Raw genomic sequence first — 27,288 nt, 5'->3', positions numbered from 1 at the left:
TTAAGTAAAAGAAGTTAATGACATTCTTGCTATTTCTCCAGAAGCAAACATAAAAAAATCCATACTCTTAAATTTCCTGGGATTGAATTAAAATGTCTGTGTATTCAGCCCACGCAGATAAATAATATTCTCCTTTTTGAAACTGTGACTGTTATTTAGGCAAAAAAAAAAAACATGCATCTCATGTGTTAATGCTTCTCACTATTTTAATCATATCCTCTTCAGTGTTTGCCAGCCATTTGAAAATGACAGGCAGCTCCTCAGCTGTCATTTTGGATTTTGGAAATGTGGGAAGTGAAAAAAAATCATTAGTAAAATGTATAATTCTTGTATGTAGACTGTAAGACAATCCTCAAGTCACTTTGGCCATTATTTCACATGCACAGTACTGTCTCATATACATTTTATCATTTTATTTGGAAAAGTGTATGTATTCAAATCTAACACAATCATTGCAAATGTGTATATTTCTTAACATATGTGTTGTGAGATATACATGAAGCCATGATCCAGACTGCTTACTAGGGAAGGTAAACTCCAATGTCTGTTTTCTGCATTTTCTGTACTTATTCCTACATTGCTGTGATTTACCTAAAAAAGAGTAGCAGATTTATGTCTTAGTGTAACATCACCTCACTGACAAGTTTACCTCTTATTTTCATTATACTTGCCAATGACATTTGAGTAAAGCCGGATTAATTTGTGTTTCTTAGGAAATCCTAGAAACTTTTCTACTTATAATATTAAAAATAAGTGTTTATCTAGAATATTTTAGAGATTCTTTGGTTTTGATGATCTCTTTAGAAAGTAAAACCCAAAAGGGAAGTTCTGAATCAGATGTCATGAAATAAACAAAGCTTGCATTTCCATGTTCTTGTCACCATCTTTTCCTCTCTGATTGTCCCCATTTTTCTTGGCTACCTTTTAGTACCCTAAAAGGGGCTTTGAGGAAAAGGAGGGAGAGGAAAAGAATGAGGAAGAAGACTTCTTCTCACAGAACACAGCAAATCCTCTTAAAATGATCAGCTTGCACATTTATCTATTTCTAAATCAGATTGCTTTAGAACCACAGATTGCCTTAAGAATTGGACAAGATCAACCATGAGGCCCTGAGCTCAAACCCCAGTACTGGCACAATAAAAAAAAGAAGAAGAAGAAGAATCTGACAGGATCAATAGAATATCTTCTCAGAAAACAAACCAACAGTGATTTACAATTGTTGGGGCAACATCAAGGGCACAACAGTCAAAATTTCCAACATGGACTTTGTCCCATGACTTCTTTTAAAATGCCCAAGTAATTTATATGGTTTCCCTCTGCTGTCTGTTTTGCCCTGGCTAAATAGCTGCGTTTGGCTGTCTCCTAGTATCATAAGCCCACGTTATTGTGATCTAAAGGCAAACTAACCATTTCCTTCTCTGCTTTGCATCCTACTTTCCCCAGGTATACTCTTGTACAATAAATGATGCCACTATCCAGCCAGTGATTCAATCTAGAAACTGGAGATGAGTCAATGTCTTCCACTCTCTCAATTCATTTTCCCAAAAATATCTCTAAGTTCTGCCATTGCTACCTCTTAAGTTCACTTGCCTCCTTCCTCTGTCCCTGCTATTTTCTTTCACTTGGTTGGCAATAGCCCTTTAACAAGCCTCCCTGCTTCTAAAAATGCCCTCTTCCTCTATACTCTCCCTACAAATGTATGAAATGCCCGAATTCCTTCTCAGGGAATTCATTCTCAGAGAAGCAATATAGTGGATTACAGCAAAGCTCATCAAACTTGACGGTGCTGAGAATGACCTCTGGGTTTTGTTAAAATACAGATTCTGGTGCTGTAAGTCTGGGTTGGTGCCCAGACTTACAAGATCTCAGGTGATTTTAATGCTATTGGTCCATTGACTACACTGAAGGGCAAAGACTTTTAAACATTTTTATTAGTATTTGATGGTTGTATGGGGAGGGTGTCATTGTGACATTCCCATATAAACATGTATCGTGTTATACCCTGAGTTGGTTTTTCTCCTCCATTATTCTCCTTCCTACCCCATTCCCCTTCTTATGGTGACTTCAACAAGTTTCCATGTTTCATATTCATACTTGTATAGAAAGTACACCACCATATTCATCCTCCTTTACCCTCCCCATCCCAGTAGTGTTCTACCCTTAACATGATCTGTTTTACCTTTCTGTCCTTCACTGTTTAAGTATCTGTTTGTTGTTCAATGAGGATGTTGCCTTAGTATTTTATCTATATTTATATTAAACTTTAATCAGTCTAACCCTCTCCGCTACTCTGCCTCACCCTTTTCCCCCTACCCTGTATTGTTCAGTAGTTTTTAGTGAGTTTTGTTGTGTCTTTTTCCTATACAAATGTGATGTATTTCATTACTATTCTCTATCATTCCTTTATTTTTTTCATCCTCCTTTAGTTTCCTCTAACATTCCTACTTTAGGAAACATGTTCTCTATATATTTACATGTATATATGATAATGCTTGTATTTGTATTGGATCTATCATCTACATATGAGAGAAAACATGTAAACTTTGTCTTTCTGAACCTGGCTAACTTTAGGGGCAAGGACTTGGAATATGTTTTCTGTGTGAGAAAGGCTGGAACTGAAATCACAATTATGCCACCTGTAATTTCCGTGAACTTTCAGAACTTACATAGTCTCTGTGCATCCATTTTTCTGTGTATACATGCATGTATACACATGAAGAGCACAATTCTGTCTCTCATTCTTAGGTTTGATGTGATGAATGAATGTATTGATATATTAAAAGTAGATACATCCATGCTGGGCATGGAGTCTTATTTTAAGTACTAGTTACTATTATTACAAGTCAGGACTGTAAGTGATTTAGCCTCTACATTTTTCTCCAAATCAGTCTTTTTGTTTGTTTGTTTTTAATCTCCTAATTGTTGTTTTTTCTTTTATTCCCATCCCCTCCCTCTCCCTCCCTACCCCCTTGCTATCAGGCAGAAACTATTTTGCCCTTATCTTCAAAATCAGTCTTTATTACTGCACTGATATACACATTCACACACACACCTGAGGGCATGCACACACAAACAACTTTTCAGCAATGCTGCATGACCTTCATCAAATGCTTCCTTTCTGTAAAGTGTTCCTGCAAATCACTATGCATAAAAGACTTAACTACCTCAACCACTTTCATCTTTCAGATCTAAACTTTGGTGTACCTCCCCTGGGTAGAACTGACTAATCACCTCCCACATAATTATATATTTGGCTCCACTTTTGTGGATCCTCATAATACCAGAGTGACCCTATTGGGCATATTATAATTTCATTTCTTTATTTGTATCTCTGTTAAGATATTGTGCTCCATCAAAGCAAGGGACTGTGGTAATTATCACTCAATTTCTAGCATCCTCTCTACTTCTTTGCAGATCATGGGTGACCAAAAAGGATAAATGCATATTATAGAAATTTTTTATTTTTTGTGGTACTGGGGTTTGAACTCAGGGTCTCATGCTTGCTAGGCAGGCGCTCTGCCACTTGAGCCACTCCACCAGCCCTAGAAATGTTTTTTAAAAGAACTTTAAAGTGAAAAATAGAGACAATAGCAAAGCTTTAAGATATGATTTGTAAAAGGAAAAATAATAGTTATAATAGGACAACCTTTTCTCCAATGTTGCCTCTGAGTTGGACTGTAAACCCACTGACAATAAAATATACATAAATGTACTGACAATAAAGTACACATGCATATATACATATTCTAACTTATATCATCATTTATTCTATTCAGCTTATATTCGAATGCTGAAAGAATAAAAAACAATATTTATGACACCAAAATGGCTATTCTCTGAGCCCAATTTGGACTTTGTGTTTTTTCAGGGTAATTAGTTTATCTGTGTGAACTTTTAGACAAATAGGGAAAATAAAGTGAATTCAAACCCATAGAAACTTCTTAATTCATGTAAGTTGCTGGGGTATCTCAATGACAAGAAGTTTTGAATTCATTACAAAAACACAAAAGGCTAGACAGTCAATGTGAGAGTGATGATGTGATGTCAGGAAGAGAATTAAGACTTTGAAGTCTGGTCCATGCTGAGTGTTCTGTGAACTTGAGAAAGTAAGTTTGCCTTAAAGTTAGAATGAAAATATCTTGTAAAATTTTATGTTTGAGTGATATTAACACTAACTATTTTTATTTTTTAAACTCTTCTGATAGTATAAATATAAAAACGTTCCAGGGTACAAATGAAAACATTTGATGTATATACAAAACTGGAAATCATTTTTAAAATTAAATCTTAATTTAGACAGCATGACAGCTTAGTGTCAGCTAGAAGAGAGAAATTATTTCTACTAGAAGGCAAAGAATTTCTTAAACTAAAAAAAAAGAAACCATCCAATATAATATACAGAAAAGCACCATGAATCCCTATTAAAATACATGTTGGTATTTATATTATTCACTGAGACACCAAGGCATCTGTACAATATTGATTAATAGATGGGCTGGGCATGGTGGTACATGCCTGTAATTCCAGCTACTTAGTAGGCAGAAGTAGGCAGATTGTGATTCAAGGCCACTCTGGGCAAAAATTAGTAAGGTCCAATCTCCAAAAACTAGTGGGTACCTACTCCCAGCTAGGTGGGAGGCCAGTGGCAGGCAAAAAGCATGATATCCTATCTAAAAAATAAACTAAAGGTAAAGGGCTAGAGGCATGGCTCAAGTGGTAGAATACTTTTCTTGAAAACACAAGGTCCTGCATTCAAAACACACAAAAAAATAATACCAATTATGTGTGGATTAGAAAATTCTACTTACTCATGTGCTCCTCCTTTTACAGTTCTAAAGCAATTGAGGAGTAGACAGGTATTATATATGGATCAATTTATTTATTGTTAAAGCTGAAGTGAAAAGCAAAATACATGTGAGAGATGTAGCAAAGTCGCTGCTGGCTGAATTAAGCTTCTCCTCAGAGAATGTGGACAGTGGCTGGGCTCCCCCAAAGGCTGGGCAGCTACAGTGGCCTCGTTCCAGGGAGGTCAGCACAGGGAGGCAGGGAGAGGACGTGGGCTCCACTTCAGAGTGTGCCCCTATACCGAGTTAGTTATCAGTTAGATACTCTTCAGGTGGAGTATAATGAGTGCGTCAAGGGAGAAAATTTTACCCTCAATTCAAAAGAGAAATTCCTTTAAAAGGCAAGCACAGAACCTAAGGAAATCAGAGCTTCTCTAATATGGTATTTAATTCAAAAAAGCATTCTTGGGTCTATTTTAAATGTAATTTATCCATGAAATTTGTTGAAATCCCAAGCAAGAGAGGGAATGGAATGTGTCATAGATCTGCCTTTCCAGTGCAGTCTTCAGTTGGCCAAGAAGAAAACACAGGCTAAAAGTATTCACAGCAATGTATAGCTGAATTTTTTTATATGTGACCCTCTGTTACCCATGCATGGATGGGTGCTGCCTTCCAGGTGTGGTCCTTCAACCAGTCCTAGCAGCACTCACTCACTTGGAGTCATGCCCCACCTCCCCGCTTGCCTCTACCGACCACCTCCACAGCTGTGAACTGCCCTCTGTGTATGAAACTGTCCCACTTTTTCTTTTATTCAAACTTCAAGGCACAACTGTAGCAGAAGCTCTGTCTAAAGTTAACTAAATGCTATCTTGGAATTCCCAGAACACCCTATGCATACCTCCCAGCATTTCCACATAACATCTCTTTCTTCTTCGTTCTTGTCCATTCACAGATATTTACTGAGTACTCAGCATATGGTGGTGAACATATATCTGGTCTTCATTTTCTGTTGTGCAGGAAAAATCATTAGCTGAGATAACGCAAACTATGAGTAATAGTACGGAGAGCCATGAGAACATACAACCAGTCTTTAATCTAGTAGAAGAGTGGTGGAGTAAAGACATGACATGTTTGTCTATCTCACATGCCAGCATGTGAACTTTTCATGGGCTGAGACCTAGTCTTACCTCCTTTGCCAAACACTACTGATGGCCTAGAGTTGGCATTGAGGAGATTTAACGAACCCTACAGAGCTAAACTGGGTGTGTTCAGAAGGCTGCTTGATATTGTTTCTTTATAAAATAAGAGACAGACTGAAGGAGATGCCAAACTGTGAAAGATCTTCAATGCTGTGCTAAAGACTTGGATTATGTAGATTACCAAAAGCAGTGCAATTCAAAGTAATTTATAGACTCTGGATTGCCTTCTTTATAAATAGAGAGAGGAGTGATAGTTTAGTTCTAAAACTTTGTCTATTGTCAAACATCTGACTTCTTTATTCTGCCTTCAATTAACATGTATTTGTACTGTGCTCTGTTTTAGGTGTCAAAGACACAAACCTGAACAAAATAGCAAGGTCTTTGCTTTGTGGGATTCTTTGGCATGCCTTCTTAAGAAATGACACTTTGAGTGATGTTTAGGATAAAAACTAAAATTACACTAAATTTTGACAAATATTTGTCAACTAACACTGTGAACATTTGGCTTCCAAAGGAATGGTAACAGATTTCTTCCCCCTCTTTATATACAGAATTAGCCTAAAAACCTAAGATCACCATCTTGTTTCCAAAACTGTAAACATAACTGCTGAGTGAAGTCTGAGTTCTTTGGCTGTACTCATTTTCCTTTGACAGCTGCTGAGAACGAACATTGCCTAAATCTTTGAGACTTAGAACAGATACAAATTAAAGTTGACTTTAAATATTGAATGATGCCCAACTACCACCACCATTATGACCAACAAATCTTACACTGTCAAAGGAATAGCTTGTAATTATTGATTAGTCTTATCACCAAAATATGGGATATAGCTCTGCCTTGTATCTTTTAAAATCACACTCAGGTAAGAGGTACATTACTTTGCTTCAAGCACAGCTATTGAAAAAAACTAAGAAGCATCAATCTTCACCCTCCAACTCCAACCTAACCACCACAGAGAACACAAACTCACAAAGACTCACATACACACAAACACCATACATGTACACTCATAACTACCTCATTTTTAGGTAATGATTCACAACATAAAGACAAGTGTTGTTTGGGCTTTTTCTTTCCAACATCCATAACAAATAACAATAATAGGCAAAACAAATAAAGATTGAGTTTCTTTGAATGTTGGAGGGGACTTGTACTTCATTTTGAGGACACTGTTTCATTTCGTAAAAAAAGACATCGCTTGGCTTCAGGCACAGAACAAACCTCTCTGGCTGCAAACTGGTCAGTAATTAAAACCTGAAGTGACAGATGCAAATAAGTAGACAGCTTTCATCTTTTTCTGTTTTGAAAAAATCACAGCAGTAATTAAAGCTGTTTTTTCAAATAAGCTTTTTGCTGATTTCTATGTGGAAATAAAACAAAATAAATAAATGGCTTCTATTAAATGCCTGGAAATCTGAATTCTGACTGAAGCATTTTTGATAACTACTATGTCAGCTTTAGAAAAAGAAAAAGTCAATTTGCTGCTCTGAACTCAGTTTTTCTGATTGGATAGAGAGAGGAACAAAATAGAGAAAAAATTAAGGCTTTCAAAAGCCCCTCCCAGCTCCTAGCTTTAGTGGTTCCGATGAGTTTGGATCAGAACTGTATTTAGAAGGAAAGAAACACAACAATATGACTAAACACTAGACCTTTATCTCTAAACATCTTACACTGTATCCATGGAAGATTCCTTTTTCCTGAGTTTCTCTAACAATTCTCTCTGTTCTTCCTTCACCTCCCTCCTTGATCTTTTTCCTTATTTGTCCTTCTCTTTCTTGTTCTAAAGACTGGGATTTAATTTAGATTTTCCAATTTAATTTAGAAAATGCCTAACAAGTGGTATGTTTTTATAAAGTGTTATTGTGACCTATGCCCCAAAAAGTCATGAAAATGTCAAATGAGATTAAGAATTTGAAGCTAGATTTGAAATTTCATACATATGATAAAGAGTGCACAGGCCTTATGAGCTCTTAGTGGTGAGCCGTTGGGCTTCACAAAAGTGCCTGGTGTTGAAACGTCTCCAAGTCCATGAAGGGCCAGAGGGAGCTCTTGTTTTCAAAATCTAGCCTCATGCTCCTCAGCCCTCTGCAGACTCAATGAGTCTGAAGGCTAAAGTTACTGTTATTTTGGGGAACAGAATAAAAAGATGTAAAATGACAATAAATCATTACTCCAAACCTACATCCATTAACAAAACTGCTAGTAGACTTGCAAAGAGATAGGATACTTGCATCCTTTAACTTGGACTATCAGTTCAGAGGAAAAGAAACTCAAAGTTACCCTGAGGCTTCTAAGAAATCAAAGAAAGGAGGCCTGCCACACTCTTTACAGAAAGGAGGGAAGCATAACGACAGCCCCTAAGAGGACATTCCAAGATTTAAGGTGCTGCAGCCTGTTTCCTTTGCCTTGAGCCATCATTGTGAATTCCATAGCATACAAATGCTTTACAAATTGCCATCATTTTAGCCAAGACATTTTAAAGATATTACTGAGTAAGCGTTAGGCACAGCTTGGCTGTAGCTAGAGTTCTGAAATGAGGTAGACCTCATTGTTGCCTTCTATTGAGCTTACATTTTGGTTGTAGAAGTATGAACAGCTCCAAAACACCTATAGTACAAGGGATAATACAACAATATCTAAGAGAAGTATGAATGACTTTCATTAAACATATCACAAATCATACTATTTCTGAATATGGCCTCATAAACCTTAGAACTTAAAAAGGCAAACATAATTTAGGCTCTTCTTAATTTAGAAGGTTCAGAAATGAACTCATCTTTGATTCTTCTGTTTTAGGAATTTTAAGATCATAAACCAACAGAATCTGTAATACATAATAATGCCAAGACACATGAAAGCCAATATATTACATCACTAGTCTAGTATAACCTCGGGAAAGAATTATGTGATTGATTGTGAAATCTTTTTTATTACTTTTACTTGAATAACTGAAAGTTCCTCCCAACTAATTTTTTAACTGGACTTTTCATTTAGATAACTCATGGATTTTTTTTTTAAAAGCTGTTTTACAACTTCTATTAGATAAACAATATTTTAACTCAATCTATCATTACTAATTGGTACAAATGAAGTATATTCTTCATTTTATTGGGCAATTTCCAATGCTATCAACATATTATCAGAATAGAGGCTGTTTATTTTTTATGTGTAGAAATGTAGTTTTAATTAATTATTATTATTATTTTCTTGGTGGTACTGGGGTTTGAACTCAAGGCTTCACACTTGCCACGCAGGCACTCTACCACTTGAAACATGGCCTCAGTCCTTTGTTGTGCTAGTTATTTTTCAGATAAGAGTCTTGTGCTTTTGCTCAAGGCCAGCCTTGGACCACGCTCCTCCTATCACTCTGTCCCTCATATTTGGGATTACAGATGTGAACCACCACACCCAGCTTGTTCTTTGACCTAGGGTGCAGTTAACGTTTTGCCTAGGGATTGGCCTGCCTCCCTATGGCTGAGATTGCAGCTGTGACTCACTGTATCTGAGCCATAGAAACATATTTTCTTTAAAGAAAATCATGGAAAAAGCTTTTGTTTAATTTTCCTATGCTATAGGGAGCATGTTTTAGATTTTCAAGATTATACAGTGTCAAGATGAATCAACTAGAATGTGGTGATTGGAGCACTCAGCAAATTCCTCTAAATTCCTTGGAAGATGGGTTATTAAATAAACTTGTTCCAAGCAACTGTTAAAAATGAATATATTTGTTTTCCATTTAAGGTAACTTAATTGAATGAGGATTGGTTTTTCTAGTTACTTATTCCTGAATGAAATTAAAGTTTATTTTTAAACATCCAGGAAAATATAATAAACATATTGGTTTTATAGTGGCCAATTCATAATCTCTTTATAGTTCATGATGTTGAACCCATGAATGGTGAAAATGACACAAAGGATATTGTCATTCTTTTTTGATAGAAAACACTTCCCAAATAATACCAAAATGTTTCATGCAGCCACACATACTCAAATACTCAAGACCTTGAGGAGAATTTTGGTCATTACTCAGTAGTCTGAGTTTCTGTAAGAGAGATCATACTTTTTGTTAAATAAGCTTGCATTTGTCCTTAGATGCAAGAAACAGTGTTAAGTAGATGGATCAATGAAATTCCCTCCCCATTGATGAAAACAAGTAGTGTTCAAATGCTGACATGTGAATGAACATGACGAAATAACCTCCAAATGAAAGAAAGGAACACCACAAAAGTAAATAAATAAAAACCTGAGACAATTAAAACCAGTAAGGAATTTCAGAGTACTTGCTGAATATCCCAAGAAACAAGAAGAGGAGAATACTCACTGACTTCTATTAACTCTGTAGTGTACTCATAGACTTCACCTCTAGGAAACAGGTGGATTTGGGGATTTATATACAGGAAACACTACCCCTACTGTGTGCTAAGCCTATGTGAAATACTGTTAGATAAATTATCTAAGTTTGGTTCTTATCTACACCAAAGCCTGGAACTATATTAGATCCTCAAGCAAGTCTTGGGAAGACCCTGAAGCAATTTGGGAGCAGAACTGTTCTTCAGGGTATCTTTTACAGAAAAACAGAACAAAATTTCAGGAAGTAGAAGGGAAGACTCCATTTGTATCTTCTGAAAGGATTATGGCTCCTTTCAGATCAAAATTATAGAGGCAAGTCTAATGATGGGTTTAAAAGTAGGAAGTTGAGATCTGGTTAGACAGTGATCCAGATAATGGGTGTCATCCTTAAGGACAAGATTCTCCTAAAAGTTTGCTTATAATCCAGTGAAGAAAAAAATTAAAGGATGACACAAAAATCTGTATATTTTTAAAGAGTCCTACTTTTTTTTACTTCTCAAAGAATAAGATGTTTCATAAAATGTCATGTACTTATGCATTATCATGAACTAAATTTTACCCCTGTTTTAGTAATAGCTACCATAATTGCATGATTCTGAATATAATCTGTCCAAGAAAATCATACAACGTGCTGTTTATTCTTTGTTAGTATTCACAGAACAAGTTAACCAGATGGAAAGCTCTTGTCAGCTGTTTTGTTTCATGGGAGAATAGTTCATCAGCTCTCAGGAGAATTCATGTTCGACCTCTCCACACAAGACATTGAGCTTCCAACAAACTGGGCTTGCGAATGTGTCCCTAGAGACTAATATCAAACATTCCACCCCAATTCTATGATGCTTGTTTTAGGTTATTTTTGATTGATGGCCTTAAGTTATGGCTTTAGTTATTTTTAATATTGTTTGTTGAGTTTTTAAAAAGTAGCATTTGAAAAGGAAGGAAAATAGCCTTCTCCTTCAAAATGTGAACTACAGTTGTAACAGCACATTTTCCATCAAGACAAGTATACCCACAGTGGAGTTACAATGAGTTTTCTGTTCTTACATCTCACTCGATCCTTGAGTGGGATCAAAGGCAGCCAATATCGTTCACATTTTATAGTTAAAAAATGAAGGCCAGAAAAGTAAAAATGACTTCTACAACAGTGAACAAATTGTACGTTAGTGCTAAGGCAACCAGGGTAAGAATCTGCGGCTTTGATTTCTAACCCAATATTATTCTCAGTCTTTGGTTACAAGCCAAAAACAAATGAGAAGTACACAGGTTTTCTCAATCTTACCCTCAGAACCAGAAAAAAAAAAAAAGAAGAAAATGCTAAATGTAGAAACTATTTACTAGTTATTCTAACTCTTTCATAGTTTTAAAGTATGTGAACTTTAAAAACTTTCTTCTCTAGAGCATATGCTAATTCCATCTAGCATAGTGTATACAGACTAATCTAAATCTTGTCAAATTCGGCCACTCATTACATCAACAACATTTGAACTAACATAGTGGACCTCAGCAGTCAATGACTGCAATCCTAGTAAAGACAGGGTAGTTTCTAAAGTCATGTGCATAGACCCAGAAAGGCAAATACAGTTTCCAAAACAGAACTGAAGCATGTAATCATTCAAAAACTGTTTAATTGAAGCATATCAGTACCAGAGGTTTAGCAAGAAGTCTTTCAATAATGTCAACATATTAATGACCTACTTCTGCTATTTTTGTTTTGTTATGTTATTTAAAAAAAATTTTTTTTATCATTCTTACGTTTACTCATGTGTATACATTGTTTGGGCCACCTCCCCACTGCCCGCTTCCTGGCAGAAACTGTTCTGCCCTCTTGTCTCCAATTTTGTTGAAGAGAAAACATAAGAGATAATAAGAAAGGCATAGTATTTTTGCTAGTTTTAGATAAAGATAGCTATACAGAGAGATTCCTAGTGTTGCTTCCATGCACATGTGTATTGCAACCCACATTGATTCATCTCTACCAGACCTCTTCACTATTTTCTAGTCCCATTTCCATAGTGGCCTCTGCCAGTTTAAGATTACTATATTCGTTCCTCTGCAGTGGGCACATCAACCACATTCATGTTTTAGTTTCCCTTCATTTCCCTATTCTCCCGTACGCATTCTCCTCTTAGTGTGTGACCCATGTCCAATAATATTACTGCATTTGTTGTAAGTCTATAATCTGTGAATGACGGAGAACATGCGATTTTTGGCTTTTTGAGCCTGGCTAACTTTGCTTAAGATGATGTTCTCCAGTTCCATCCATTTACTTGAGAATGACAAAATTTGATTCTTCTTTGTGGCTGAGTAAAATTCCATTGTGTATAAGTACCACATTTTCTTGATCCATTCATTGGTAGTAGAGCATCTTGGCTGTTTCCATAATTTGACTATTGTGAATATTGCTGCCAATAAACATGGGTGTGCAGGTGCCTCTGGAGTAACCTGAGTCACATTCCTTCAGGTGTATCCGTAGGAGTGGTATTGTTGGATTATATGATAGATGTAGGTTTAGTTTTTTAAGAAGCCTACATATTGTTTTCCAAATTGTTATACTAGCTTACATTCCCACCAGCAGTGTATAAGAGTTCCTTTCCACGCCCCCCCCCACCAACCGCATCCTTGCCAATGCTTGGTAGTGGTAGTGTTCGTAAAGATAGCTGTTCTAACAAGGGTGAGGTGGAATCTTAGTGTGGTTTTGATTTGCAATTCCTTTATGGCCAGGGATGGTGAGCATTTTTCATGTGTTTTTGGCCGTTTGGACTTCTTCCTTTGAAAAAGTTCTGTTTAGTTCAGTTTCCCACTTCTTTATTCGTTCATTGATTTTTGCGGTGTTTAGTTTTTTGAGCTCCCTGTATACCCTGTTTATCAGTCCTTTGTCTGATGTATAGCTAGCGAATACTTTCTCCCACCCTGTGGGTGGTCTCTTCAGTTTAGAGACCATTTCTTTTGTTGTGCAGAGGCTTTTTAATTTCATGCAGTCCCATTTGTCCATCCTTTCTCTGAGTTGCTGGGCTGCTGGAGTTTTACTGTAAGTCCTTGCCTGTACCTATTGCTTCCAGAGTATTCCCTGCTCTTTTCTGTACTAACTGTAAGTTTTTGGGTCTGATAGTAAGGTCCTTAATTTTGAGTTGATACTAGTACAGGGTGACAGGCATGGATCTAGTTTCAGTTTTCTGCAGGCAGATAGCCACTTTTCCCAGCACCATTCATTGAAGAGGCTGTCTTTTCTCTATCGAATGTTTTTGGAGCCCTTGTCAAAAACAAAGTGGGTGTTCTGCAAATTTTTTTTATATAGCTTCCTTAGCAGTATTCAAAGAACACTTGAACTATCTTTAGTCACCCTCACAGGAAAAGAGAAAGAACTCCCACCACACCATGGCAGAACCTCAGGGTTTTACCTTCTGTTCTCTATCCTTTTACTTACTGCTACCCATAATAGATAAGAATTAATGCCTACTAATGCAACATGGTAATTTTGAATACTTTATATCCAAGCCTTTATCCTTTATTCTACTGACAGAATTCTCTTTGCATATGTGCTTTCATTAGTACTTGGACTACCAAATTTTCCACTAATTCATTGATTCACTTGTGAAATACTTACTGAACTCCTGAGAGATACAGATGAAGCAAGTAAAATGTCCTTGAGGAGGTAATCATGGGAAAAGATACACATAGAATAAAAGAGCTGTTTAAAATGTGACAAAGAAAAGATAAATATAGCTATGAACTTATGAGAGTAATCATTCTGTCCTGGTAAATATAAAAATGCTACAGAGAAAAATATTTTAACTGGAGCCTTCTCAATAAGGAGAATCATCAGGTTGGATGAGGGAAGTGGGTACCAAGGAGATAAGTACATCATAGAGAAAAGTCCTGTGTGAAGTTTCAAAAGCACAAATGGACCCAGTGTATTTGATGAAGAGGAAGCCATTGCAAGTTGCTGCAAAAGGTGAAAGATAGTAAGAAAAGTACAGAGAAGAAAGTAAAGAATCTCTAAGCTAAGTAATTAAGTTAGCTTTTTTTATAGTCAAAGAGAAGCTGTTGGAATTTTTTCACGAGGGAAAGAAGATAATGGGTCTGAGAAAGATTTTTCTTGAGCATTGTGGAAGCTGTTCTGGAACTCCTTAGGGAAATTGAGCTCATCAGCAGAGAACAAGCTCATGTAATAGATATGTTTATGGCTCTAGGGGTACAGGAAAGAGGAAAATGCCTGAAACACCTAACTTAGCAGACTAGGAGCATTGGACAAGTGCACTGTGAGTGTTTTTTATACTTTATTTTTATTATTGTGGTACTAGGGTACATTATGACATTCACAAAATTTTTAACAATATATAATAGTTCAATTCACCCCCTCTACATTCTCCATCTTCTTCCCTCCCCCATTCCTGAAATAGTTTCAACAGGTCTTATTTTTCCATTTACATACATACATACATACATTTACATTTTTCCATTTACATACATACATTTCCACCATATTTACCCTTTTCTTGTATTCTCCCCCTTTTCTCTGATACCTACCACCCAGATAGGACCTGTTTTGCCTTTCTGTTCTCTGTTTTTGTAACAAACAAGGTGTTTCAATTCCCATGTACAAATGTATTATAACCCAAATTGTTTCATCCCTTCTATTTTTCTCCTTTCTACCTTAGTCCATTTCTTATGATGATTTCAACAGATTTTCATCCTTCTTTATTGCTGAATAAAATTCCATTGTATATAAATACCACATTTTCTTAGCCCATTCATCATTAGTTGAGTATCTTAGCTGTTTCCATATCTTAGCTATTGTGAATAATGCTGCAATAAGCATGGGGGGGTATGTGCCTTTATTGTAACCTGATTTACATTCCTTTGGGTATGTCCCTAAGAGTGATATATCTGGATCATATGGCAGTTTTATTTGTAGTTTTTTGAGGCACTTCCTTACTGTTTTCCATAGTGGTTGTACTAATTCACATTCCCACCATCAGTGTTTGAGGGTTAAAACTTTGAAGCTAGTGCAAGAAAGAGCATGGCATACACTGGAATTAAGAGGCATAGGCAATTAGTTTCTAAATAGAACTCAAAAGGCTTAGCAACTAAGAGAAAGGACTGGCAAATGAAATTAAAAAGCTTATGTAAACAAAACAAATGGTCACCAGATTGAAGAGGCAGCCCTCAGAATGTGAGAAAATCTTTGCCAACTATGTGGCATTATTAACCAAAATATATAGGGAACTCAAAAAATTGAACTCCCCAAAAATCAATGACTCAATAAAGAAATAGGCAAATGAACCAAATAATTCTTTTTCAAAGAAAGAAGTCAAAATGGCCAAAAAAACACATGAAGAAATGCACAACATCCCTGGCCATAAAGGAAATGCAACTCAAAACCACGCTGAGATTCCACCTCACTTCTGTTAGAATGGCTGTCATCAAGAACACAAATAACAAGTGTTGGCAAGGATGTGGGAAAATGGTTTTTTTAACCCTTTATAGAGAACAGTGCAGTATACCTTGATCAATAAGGCTTCATAAAAGCTCTTGACTGACCATCAGCCACCTGACTGATCATCAGCCCTCATAACAATGATTAAAATCTTAAATGAGAAAATCACCACAAGTTATTTGGTTTAGTTCAAAATAAGATACTTTATCTAGTTTCTACTTCTATCCAATTTTGTATATTAATTAGTTGAATTTTGGGCTTCAAAATTATGTACTAACATTTTCCAAGAACATTTTAATATTCCTTATACCATTCATATTTGAATTCTTCCAAGTTCTTCCCTAAAGAAAAGCAGAAACAAATCTACAGAATCAAGGAAAGATCTGAATGGACAACTAGAGTAGTTGCACAGCACTCACAAATGAGAACAGATGTACTTACACAGGTGAAGCTGTTTTTTGAAAAACAAATGAAAATAAGCCAGAAATCCCAGCAGATTTTTTTTAAAATGCACTTTTCTATAGGCTTATAGAGTTATTTGCCCCTATTTAGTAAGGCTTACAGATCATGTAATAGAGACAAAATAATGTCATAAATATAATTTACTGCATATCCTCTATCATAAGACATAATCTATGTGATTATTTTTGTATAGTATTGTTACCTCCATGGGGAACAAAAAGCTGTAATCAAATCCATGCAGTAACTTGTAATTGGTTTTTAGAAAAAGGATATATGGTAATTCATCTCTCAAGTTACACACAAAGAAATAACTATAAAAGCATATTGGCACAGATCCATTATTGGAAACCAAAAGGCCAAATTTATATCCAATGCATTTTAATTCCATCATAAGAAAGTAAAAGCTCTCTTACTTTAGAAACTTGTATCAATGATAGGAAAGTAATAAGATACATATATGTAGTCCAGTATTTGTACAATATGCATTAAACTTTTGCATATCGGAACAATGTCATCACTTTGCACAGCTCTAGAGTATCTGAATATAAATGAGGAGAGAAGAGCAAAGGAGAGGAGAGGACAAGAGAGGACAGGAGAGGAGAGGAGAGGACAGGAGAGGAGAAAAGGGAAAAGGAGAAGAGAAAGGAAAGGCAGCCAGGAAACCAGAGAGAACATATCTGTCTGCCTCTCCCCTTTCTTGCATCTACAATTGTCTCCATCAACAGTTGATTCTGCTTAGTCAACAAACAATTCTATATTTTCGTTGTTGCAAAAAACTTCCCAGATCACTATCAGCACATAAAACTCCAAGACATGCTGCATTCATCTGGATTATTACCTCTGTTGACACAGGAAGAATGGTTTAACAATGCTATTTTTCCTGATTCATCATCCACTTGTTTTTAAAAACTTTAAAAATAGAATAGCACATGTATAGAAAAGGATATGATATATGTGCAAAGTATAAGAAATATCAATTCAGCTTCAGAGATAAAACATCCCCAATATATTCAAAACCCTCTGTCAACTTCCTATCCTTTTCTTAGCTTCAGAAGTTAATTTTAAATTGCCTCCTGAATTTTGTGTTTATAATTACCATGCCTTTTTAAAAGTGCAGTATATATTTATTAACAGTATATATTCACAATTCTTCATAATCAATTGTGACTGGTTTGGAACTTTATTGAAGTGGCAGCCTTTGTATTTACTCTTTTGCAGCTGGTCGTTTCAATGTTGCAATGTTCTTCTATATTGAGAAGGGTACCTGTAAATAATTTGCTTATGTTGCCGTATGAAATAAGTTGGATGAGCACATATCTATTTTCCATTTTTCCTCTCATGCACATTCAGACTGGTTTGCTATGGCCAGTACATTATTCCAAGTGTTACATACAGGAATTCTGTTTATATTTATGCATTTGTTTTGTACAGTGGAACTTCCTAAAACTCCCCTTGAAAAATTACTAATTACGTTGAGGATATTTCCATGTTTTTTACCCACGTGGTTATTCTATTGTATAATTATTCAGGTCTTTTGCATCATTTTTGTCCATTTTTCCTTATTATCCATATATTGATTTATAGGACTTTTTTGGGGGGACTCTAATTGTATATGTATACATTTATATACACACACATATCACATATATAGCTTATTATATGTACATATATACAATTGTCAACATAAATTGATTTGTATATTTTATTATTATGATTTATTTCAATAGATTTATCTTAAGTAAAAGATCTAATTGATTATCCTTCATATTCCCCCTTAAATACATAAAACAACCCTTTTTATATAGACAGCATAATACTTATTAAGAGAAATATTGAAAAATAAGTTTCTCATTTTTTTCCTATGTGAGGTACCTTCTAATCCCTTCTACTGAAATCACCAAATTTTCATAAAATGAACTAAAAAACATACCACTTACCCATCATAAATTATCAATGATTATATTTTGTCTACAAAAATTTAACTCTATATTGAAGCTTAAGATGTTAGTGATCTTGCCCCACTTTTCCTCCAGTATTTTACTTCTCATGCCTTGCAAACCAATTAGAATAAATTACTTATCCTTGTCCATTTGTGCCTTAAATATACACATATAAATGTCCTTCTCAATTCTGTTGAAATGCACTTCCCCACATCTCCAACTCTGGCCAAGATCCTAGACTTCAGAATTTGACAGATGCAGGTTTGAACCCTAGATCCTGCATTTTCATCAGCCAAGTGATCTTGGTCTCTGTAAGTGTGGTTTCTTCATCTGTCAAATGAGCATAATAATAATACTAGAACTTCTCAGGGGATAGTTAAAGATTAAAGAAAAATAACCCATCTTCACTGGTCAACACTCTGCCCACCATTCAGGAAGCAGGGGTATTAGATACCATTACTAATATTATAGTACACCAAGGGTGGTAGAGATTGCACATTGCTTGCTTACATATCCATTCTGTCCTGTGACCCGGACATCAGAGACTTTCTATTGCCAACTCCAATTCCACAACCACTACTATTTCTCACAGCCAAAACTAGTCACTAGACCTTGATAAATCAACTCCAGGCACTTTGTGTGAACAGAGACTACTTACATCTTTATGGCCCAGCTTGCCACTATCAACAGCAGCAGGACCATGTCTTTCATTTCACATCTACCTCCTAATTTTTGAGCTAACAGAGCCAAATTTGTCTCCTAAATATGCACTATAAGAAGATCCAGAAGATGCTTTCATCTCTCTGATCTCTCCAAAGAGTAGGAGAAGAGAACTGAGATCAGGAAAGTCAATCCACAATATCTGTCTCACAATCCAGTCAAATGCCAGTCATCCAAGTTTTTCCTGAATTCCTCCTTGCTAAAAGGAATTGATCTTTGTCCTTTTTAAGTTGGTGATTTTCTGCCCTCACTAAATATTAGAATTATTTAAGAATTGAAAATTGTTTATTTGTAGTCTCTAATCCCGGAAATTCTGATTTGGGATATGGGTGAACTCTGGACATTTTTTAAATTGTAAAGTTTAGAACCACTGCTCTGAACTTTTCTTATCACTTCCTACCTTTTGTTTAGTTCTTTATATTTATTTATAAACATATTTATATATTTATTTATAAACATAGTTATATCTTTATAAATATATTTATATATTTATAAATGTATTTATATATATATATATATTTATAACATAGCCTTACTCTCCCTACTCTGCAGATGGGATATGTGTATTTTTATGTCCTTTACAGCTTCTAGCAGATTACTTTGCAAATACCATATGGTTCACATGTTTATTGAACCCATGAATAAATGAATGGTATGTGATGGCTTGCAAACAAGAGCATATTAAGGATAACAAGCATGGCATCTTTCCTTGCCTCTCTCCTGCTTGACATGCTCTCAGGTATACTCGTTGTGAAGCTATTCATTTGCTCATAATAATAGTAAAGTTATAAGTGGATACATTTCTCACAGCATTAGCCTTCTCATCATAATATATAACTTGGTTTAAAAATATAACACCTAAAAATAGCATTCTCAACTATGCAAACTATTAGCAGTGTATTCACATCCTTTTGGGTAGAAATCTAAAACTTAAAGGAGAGAACTGTAAAAATCCAGGCCCATTTATACCTATTTCTGAGCTATTTATTTTTGTATGTTATTTGATATATCATTGTTCTTCTAAGTCAATCTTCTAAAACTTCAATATGCAAAGATAGAAATCCTGGGCTTACATGTATCAATTGCAGCGCTAGCTTGAAAGTTTGACAAAAATGTTTAAATTACAGATCCAAGTAAATGACTAGCACTGCACATGGACAAATGTTGAATGCTACTCAACCAGGGTGCATTATTAGCATTAATAGTTCTTAAGGTTCATTGATATAAATCAGCTTTACTCAAAGAGTTTAAATTTTCAGAAGCAAAATGTTTCTCAATATCTTTGATAAAATAACACTCAGGTAAGCATTCCTGAGACAAAAATTGCATAGTTCCCATCCTCTTTCCTATAGCTTTATCTCTTAGGTGGTGATTAAAACCAGGCCATTTATCCTTATTTCTGGAAACAGTTATTCCCTGAGTATTTAAAAATTTAATGTTAGTGATAAAGAAGAAAAAGTTCAAAATGATGCTTATAAAACATTAAGGTGGTAAAAAAGTGTTATTCTTTAAAAATGTGTAGTCTTGCCTCTCCTGTCCATTCTCTCACCATTTAGTAAGAGGTTCAAATAGCTTCAAAAGCTTTAGTTTCAAGGTCTTCCTTTTTCCTTAATGTACACCAGTGAAATCCTGTTTATAAGATTCTTCATTTCCCAACTGCAGATGAGATCTGCGCTGTTCTCTAACTTGTCTTTTCTCTCCTTGATAACTTAAAAGTAATTGTTTGCTTGTTTGCTTCTTTCCTTCCTCTCTAACAGATGTCCAGTAACTGAATTTCCTTAAAGTCTTCATAGAAAAAGCTTTCCTCATTCTCCTTTCTATTAGTTCCCTGAGAATTTGATATGCTTCTAGTAGATTGTGCATCATTTATATGGCTATGAAACCTCTATTTTTAAGAAACTATTTCAACATATTTACATCTTCATAGCTAAATGACAGACTTCATGAAAAAGAGAACTTTCTCAGTGTGTTTTTTCAACCAGGAAGAAGAAAGTAAACATTTAGTTTGCTCTTATGCCAAATTTTATTCACTATTACTCAGGTAGCAAATAAGTAAGACAAGAGAAACTAGACTTCTTCAGGGCAGAGAATTCAATTATCATTGAATAAAGATTCAATAACTGCTGACATGTATGAACTAAATGCCTGATCTTACTGTATAGTCTTATAAATGCAAAAATCACAAGATTTTAAACCGTTGAGCTGATTCTGTTTACATTCAACTCATTGATGTTGCTACTCTTAAAAATCAGAATAGAATAAGAAAGTGACTTTATTCTTTTTTAAAAATTAAGAAATATGTTTAATTTGTTAAGAATTTTCTATGGAAGGAGAGCAGAACAGGTCCTGTCTGGGGGGCTAGTATCAGTAGGAGGGGGGAGGATGTGGGGAAAGGGTGTAGGAGGGCTAGTATGGTGCAAATACTGTGTATACATGTATGAAAATGGAAAAATGAGATCTATTGACACTATTCCAGGAACAGGGGGAGGGAAGATAAAGGAGAATGATGGAGAGGGTAAATTCAACTGTAACATCTTTGATATATTGTAAGAACTTTTGTACATGCTACAATGTATCCCAGCACAACAATAAAAGTAAAAAATAAGGAAAGAAAGAAAGAGAAGAAGAAGAATAGGAGGAGGAAGGAAGGAACAAATAAACAAAGGAACGAAGGAAGGAAAAGGAAGAAGAAACAAAGAGGGAATTTTGTATGGAGTAAAGCCCATCTTGTGGTTATCCACTCTTACAGTTATATTTAGACTTCTGACTAGATCATCAAATAAGATACACTTATTATAATGCTGTTGTGTTAAAGTGTTGTTCACTATGATAAATGTCACAATGTACCCTGAGTACAACAATAATAAAAAAGATTAACAAATAGAAAAATAAAAATCAAGGGTTGTTTATTTGAAATTCCTTTGGTCTTTTTTGCTATTATAATATAGCAAAAACTTCATAGGATAGAAGTAGCTTGAGCATGCCTAACTCGAGAGGCCATGCTTCCTGTTACTATTAAACAATTCCAAAATTAAATAATATTTTTATTATTGAGTGATGAAAGTAAAGGTACCTTATTTCCTTAAATGTAAATAGAAGCTTAAAACGTTCAAGAGAATCAGATCTATTTTCCTGCTGTTTCCAAGCCCTCAGGAACCCTTTGAATGTGTTTGTGTTCACTAGGAAGGGACATTTCTGTGGAATTAATCAAATATGGAATTCAATGTTCCTTGCAGATAATTTTGGCCATGTCCCATTGGGAACTTTCTAGTCTGAATTTTCATCTTTCCTGGGAAAAGACCCACATGTTCCAAATCCTGTCTTTTCTCTGATTAACAGTGAGTAACAATATAGCAGAAATGATATATGCAGAATTAGTGACAAAGTATATTCATCAAGGTAGTCTACTGTGAACTTCATCTCTAACTAAGAAGTAAAATAAAATCTGAGAATAACAGTTTAAGTACAGTAAATAAGCTAGCATCAAAATGATTTTTTAAAAATATATTAACTGATCTTCTGATTTTGTTAAAATATTAAATTTTTTCTGAGAGAATTAGAAAATACTCACATTCCTCAGTAAATCCAGAGATTACAAGTCTTATTTTACAAAGGAAATTAGTCTACTGCTTTTGTTAGTAATGAAAATTTCATTTCAATGTTTAAGAACTTCTGAAATCTGTGTTTTGTTCATTAATGGTATTCCTAAATTTATGAAAATAATCAGAATTTTTACTGTGCCCTGTCTTTATCTGCTGCTTTTATTCATGCTATACACATGTTAGTTGAGCCCTAAAGCCTAAAGAAACCTACAGGTGTTTTTCTACCTTTGGTGGTTTTGTGTGCATTCTCCATCTGGGCAATTGCTCAACAAGTCACAAAGACTTAGCACTTGAACTGAATCCTATCTATGGAGGAATTTTGTTTGGTCAGCTTGATACAGGACATTTAAGTAGAGATGTCCAGGACTAGCAATACCTGATGACTCTAATTTTTAGAATCATTAGCATATTTAGGGTGGTTTAAGTCATAGGTAAGAAGGATGTCCCAACAGAAGACCTTAGGATTAATATGCAAAGTAACTAGGGAGAATAATTGAGGTGATGAACCAAACTGAGGTATATTATATGCATACATGGAAATGTCACAATGAAACCCTCTGTAAAACTGCTATAAACTAATAAAAACATTGTAAAAGAATTTAGGAGTCAAAGAAAGGACTAGAAGGTGGCAATGTACTTGACTATAAATTTCTACTTAAGTTTGAGTTAAAAAAAAAAAGAAACTATTACATCCATCAAATGCCTCTTCCAGAACTCTCCAAGATAAGAAGTGGTGACAGCTATTATAAGGCCTATTATCAGGTCATATTTATGTCCTTGAAGCTTAGCCATCCTATTTCAACACATGTCACATTCTCATTGACGTCCACATTAGCTCATAATGAACACAACATGTTTTTTACAATCTGCTGGCTGGGATTTTTGTTGTTGTTGTTGTTATTAGCAAAACACAAGAACTGCCAACATGGAAGAATAACCTTTCTTAAATCACTCTTTCACCATAATTACAAGCATATTTTCCTAAATTGGTGGATTTTGCTTAAAAAAATGTGAACTCGTTCAAGTGCTTGACTCACATTATATTGAGGGCTTATCATTTATAAACAAAACTTTGCTTTTATATACAAGAACTGTTTTCTTATTCACAGGATCAAACCAAAATGACATCTCAATTTGCTTGTCAATACTGCACAGCATCACTTCTGGGGAAGAAGTGTGTCCTCAAGAATGACAGTCTATACTGTGCCTCCTGTTACCGTCGTATCTTCTCTAACCACTGTGAGCAGTGCAAAGAGCCGATTGAATCATGTTCTAAGGTAAGCCTCCCCTCAATTCAAACAATAACAGCTTATGAGTAGCAGAATAATGACTAAGAATGCCTGTTTTCCTTTAATGTTGACTTTTTAACACACTTGCTACTGTGTATGAAGATCCTAAAAGTTACCATTAATTCAAGTTCCAGCCACTATGCTTAGCACTACGAACTCCATGCTTTAATCCCCACATTGTCCTCTGAGTAGTTGTGTGTGTGTGTGTGTGTGTGTATGTGAGAGAGAGAGAGAAAGAAAGAGAGAGAGAATAATAAAAGATAATAAAGATTAAAGAAGTTGAACTATTTCCCCAAAGTTACTTTTGGAATACAAGGGTATATATAACTGCATAAGTAATGGGAGAGGTGAAGATTCAAAATCTGAACTTTCCAATTTAAAGAATCAACCTTACCTCTTCTAACTCTCCACAAACTAAATCCCTCCACATACCGTCTACAATACTCACTTTTTACTTTCCTTTTCTTCTTTTTTCTTTTACTTCAATTGATAGTATTAATTGTTAAACTCAAAGAATAATAGGATATTGCAGGCTAAAAATTAAAAACCATTTCATAAAAAGTCTCTTTTGTCTGTTATAAAAGGAAGGTAGGGATTATTTGAAAAAATAGAAGAGTAAGTTATTTTCCAGATGACTTCAGTGACCAAACCAAAAAAGCCCCAGGCTCTATCTCTTAATTACCCCAGAGAGTCTCCTCTACATAGAAAGCAGTATCAATAACAACTTTCCCTCAAGCTAGTATAGCACAAAATCCTGGTGCTAGAGTCTCAGGAGTGTTCAGTTTTGTCTTAAAAAACGGCCCATTTTGTTACAAATACATTAATTAACCTTTATTTACTGTCACCAAGGATCTTTGCTACAAAACCCGGCACTGGCATGAAGAATGCTTCAGGTGCACCAAATGTAATCACTCTTTGGTGGAAAAGCCCTTCGTTGCCAAGGATGAGCGCCTGCTTTGCACAGAGTGCTATTCTAACGAGTGCTCCTCTAAGTGCTTCCACTGCAAGAGGACCATCATGCCTGGTAAGATCTTCAAGGAGCTCCTCCTGGCTCTAATGGAACGGGAACCACGAGGCTTTTCATAAGTACCAGTTTGTGAAAAGTGTAGCAGCTCGCAAAGCCTTAGGTTTGAGAAAGGCATCTTTCTTGCGCTCTCTTGATCTAATTTTGTGTAGTTTTGTTCATTCATTATTCTTCAGCAGGTAAATTATAGTGTTCCATAATTTTATTACAGTGTTCAGTGTTTCATTTTCATAAAACCTAATTTTTGAATCAGAACCTAAGCTCTAGGGTAAAGATAAAGTTTATACAAATACTACTACTGTAGATACCCTGCCCTGGTCATATAGCTCTACACAAGCTGGTTGCAGGTTCGGTCATTATTCTCTCTCTTAGTGAAGAGAAGGGTCCGTGTAAATCACTCCACTTTTGACAAGCTTTGACTCACTATTTTTGGTGCTTTTTTCTATTCTTATGAACAGTACCATAAGAACATGACATTCATTTTTTTTTTCTCTCTCTCTCTTTCTCTCTCACACACACACACACACACACACACACATTTTCTTATTATGGATTCAAATAATTTCAGAGACCATAACTGCACAATCACAGAAGTTGCATCCTGGGTGTTTCTAATATCCCTGTAATGATTATTATGACACAATTTATCTAAACCATGAGCCATTCAGAGTCTCCATGTAAAGTGCTGTCAAATCTTCCAGTTGTAGCTTATGCAGGGCTTGCAAGATGTTTCCCAGAAAGCATGATTCGCTGTTATCATAGTTGAGCTATGTTAATTTTCCTTTCTTGAAATGAATGTTTCTGAAACTGGCAAAATGTTATTTTTCTAAAAGGATAATTAATCTATCACTTTTAGGTTTAAAATATGTTTTAAGTAATTTAATCTATATTTGCTTAAAGAAAATAAAGTTATGCCTGAACTGTACTAACAGGTTCTTGGTTTGGAATTCAGGTTCTCGCAAAATGGAATTTAAGGGAAACTACTGGCATGAAACCTGCTTTGTGTGTGAGCATTGCCGACAACCAATAGGGACAAAGCCTTTGATCTCCAAAGAGAGTGGCAATTACTGTGTGTCATGTTTTGAGAAGGAGTTTGCTCACTACTGCAACTTCTGTAAGAAGGTAATTTACAAAGAGGATAAACTTTGTGGAAATTCCTAAACCACTGATTTTCAGCTGTATCATATATTTGGAATGAATGACACTACTTTGTTATATCTGTCTAACATATTCTTGTTCGTTTTGAATTAGAACATGTCCCCACACCACTAGCTGTCATAATGAGGATAACCGCCTATTTTTATCAGCCACAAAATTCCACCCAAAACATGAATTTAATATTCCAAAGAGCTCAAGTGATTCGATGTTCCAATTTCATTCAACATTTTATACAAGATTTTATGCATTCTGGGAGAGGGTACATCTATCTTTGAAGAATGTTCCTTAGAAAATAATTTTTGATCCATTTAGTGCTGTTTCAGATAAATATGGATTTACCTCACAGAGTAACTAAGGAAAACAGGTCTCTCTGGGAACTCCTCACACCATCTCCCAGCAATACAAATGTCTTCTTGGCTTGAGGCTTTTGTATTTTTAAGCAGTAGGCTTAAGCAAATGACAATATCATATGGGAAAGTCAGTAAACATAAAGACACAAAGAAGATGAAGAACAACAAGCTCCTTCACTTTCGGTTCCAGAGTCATCTGAAAGGCCTTCTCACCTTTTTTTCCATTCAAAGCTTATTTCCAATAGGAAAAGAACCATTTTTTAAAAAGTAAACTTTGTCCAATTTTTTTATCCTCTAGGCTTTTATGTGAAAAGTGACTCATGTCTATCATCGTGAAGTCTATGTTTCATAAAATATGTATTGATATTCTTAAAGAAATACTTGTCAGACATCATAAGTTTAAAATGACACCATAAATTGTGGTGAGAAAGCAGAATCATAAAAAAAGAAAGCTGAGTCATCACATTGGATTTTTCCTGATCTATGGGATCCCTTGGCAGAGCTCTTAAGAACCATTTGTATATTTGCATTTGTACAGATAGAATTCTCATTGCTACTTCCTACAGATGCATATAAAAATGTACACAAATGCTAATTTCCTACCTGTATGAGCAATATGAATTCTGCATTTGGAAAAACTTAGAAGAAATAAGCTTTTCTAAGTTACGATTATTAAAGTACCCTATAGTAATAGCAGATAATTACAATGAACAGTGACATGAAATGAAATCACCTAACACCCAACAACCTCCATTACTTTACCAGAAAAGCTGACTTAGAAAATGATGTTGCAAGCAGCAATCAAACCTGATGACCCTGTGACAGATGAAGCTCACCTGAATTACCAGAGTCAATGACACATGCTAAAAAGCAGATGCTGGAAATAATATGAGTAGGCATGCTTACTGTTTTGAGAAGCTACTAAATAGCCAATTTTAAGCTGTATTTCTTCAAGACTTAAACTAAAATATT

The 27,288-nt window shown here is 35.2% G+C and overlaps 1 protein-coding gene across 1 annotated transcript in view; it reads left to right on the top strand.

Moving 5' to 3' along the window:
* Fhl5 (four and a half LIM domains 5) overlaps positions 1-27,288 on the top strand; it is a 39,983-nt gene that overhangs the window by 579 nt on the left and 12,116 nt on the right. The window contains exons 2-4 of the mRNA XM_020172412.2: positions 23,605-23,772; positions 24,634-24,808; positions 25,761-25,930. Of these exons, the coding sequence (XP_020028001.1) occupies positions 23,617-23,772; positions 24,634-24,808; positions 25,761-25,930 (501 nt within the window). The 5' untranslated portion in view covers positions 23,605-23,616. The remainder of the gene's footprint in view (positions 1-23,604; positions 23,773-24,633; positions 24,809-25,760; positions 25,931-27,288) is intronic.

This window comes from Castor canadensis, chromosome 1 (assembly GCF_047511655.1).
Source record: "Castor canadensis chromosome 1, mCasCan1.hap1v2, whole genome shotgun sequence".
Lineage (NCBI taxonomy): Eukaryota > Metazoa > Chordata > Mammalia > Rodentia > Castoridae > Castor > Castor canadensis.
Note: the sequence above shows the minus strand (reverse complement) of the source record. Positions and strands in the feature narration are given on the sequence as shown.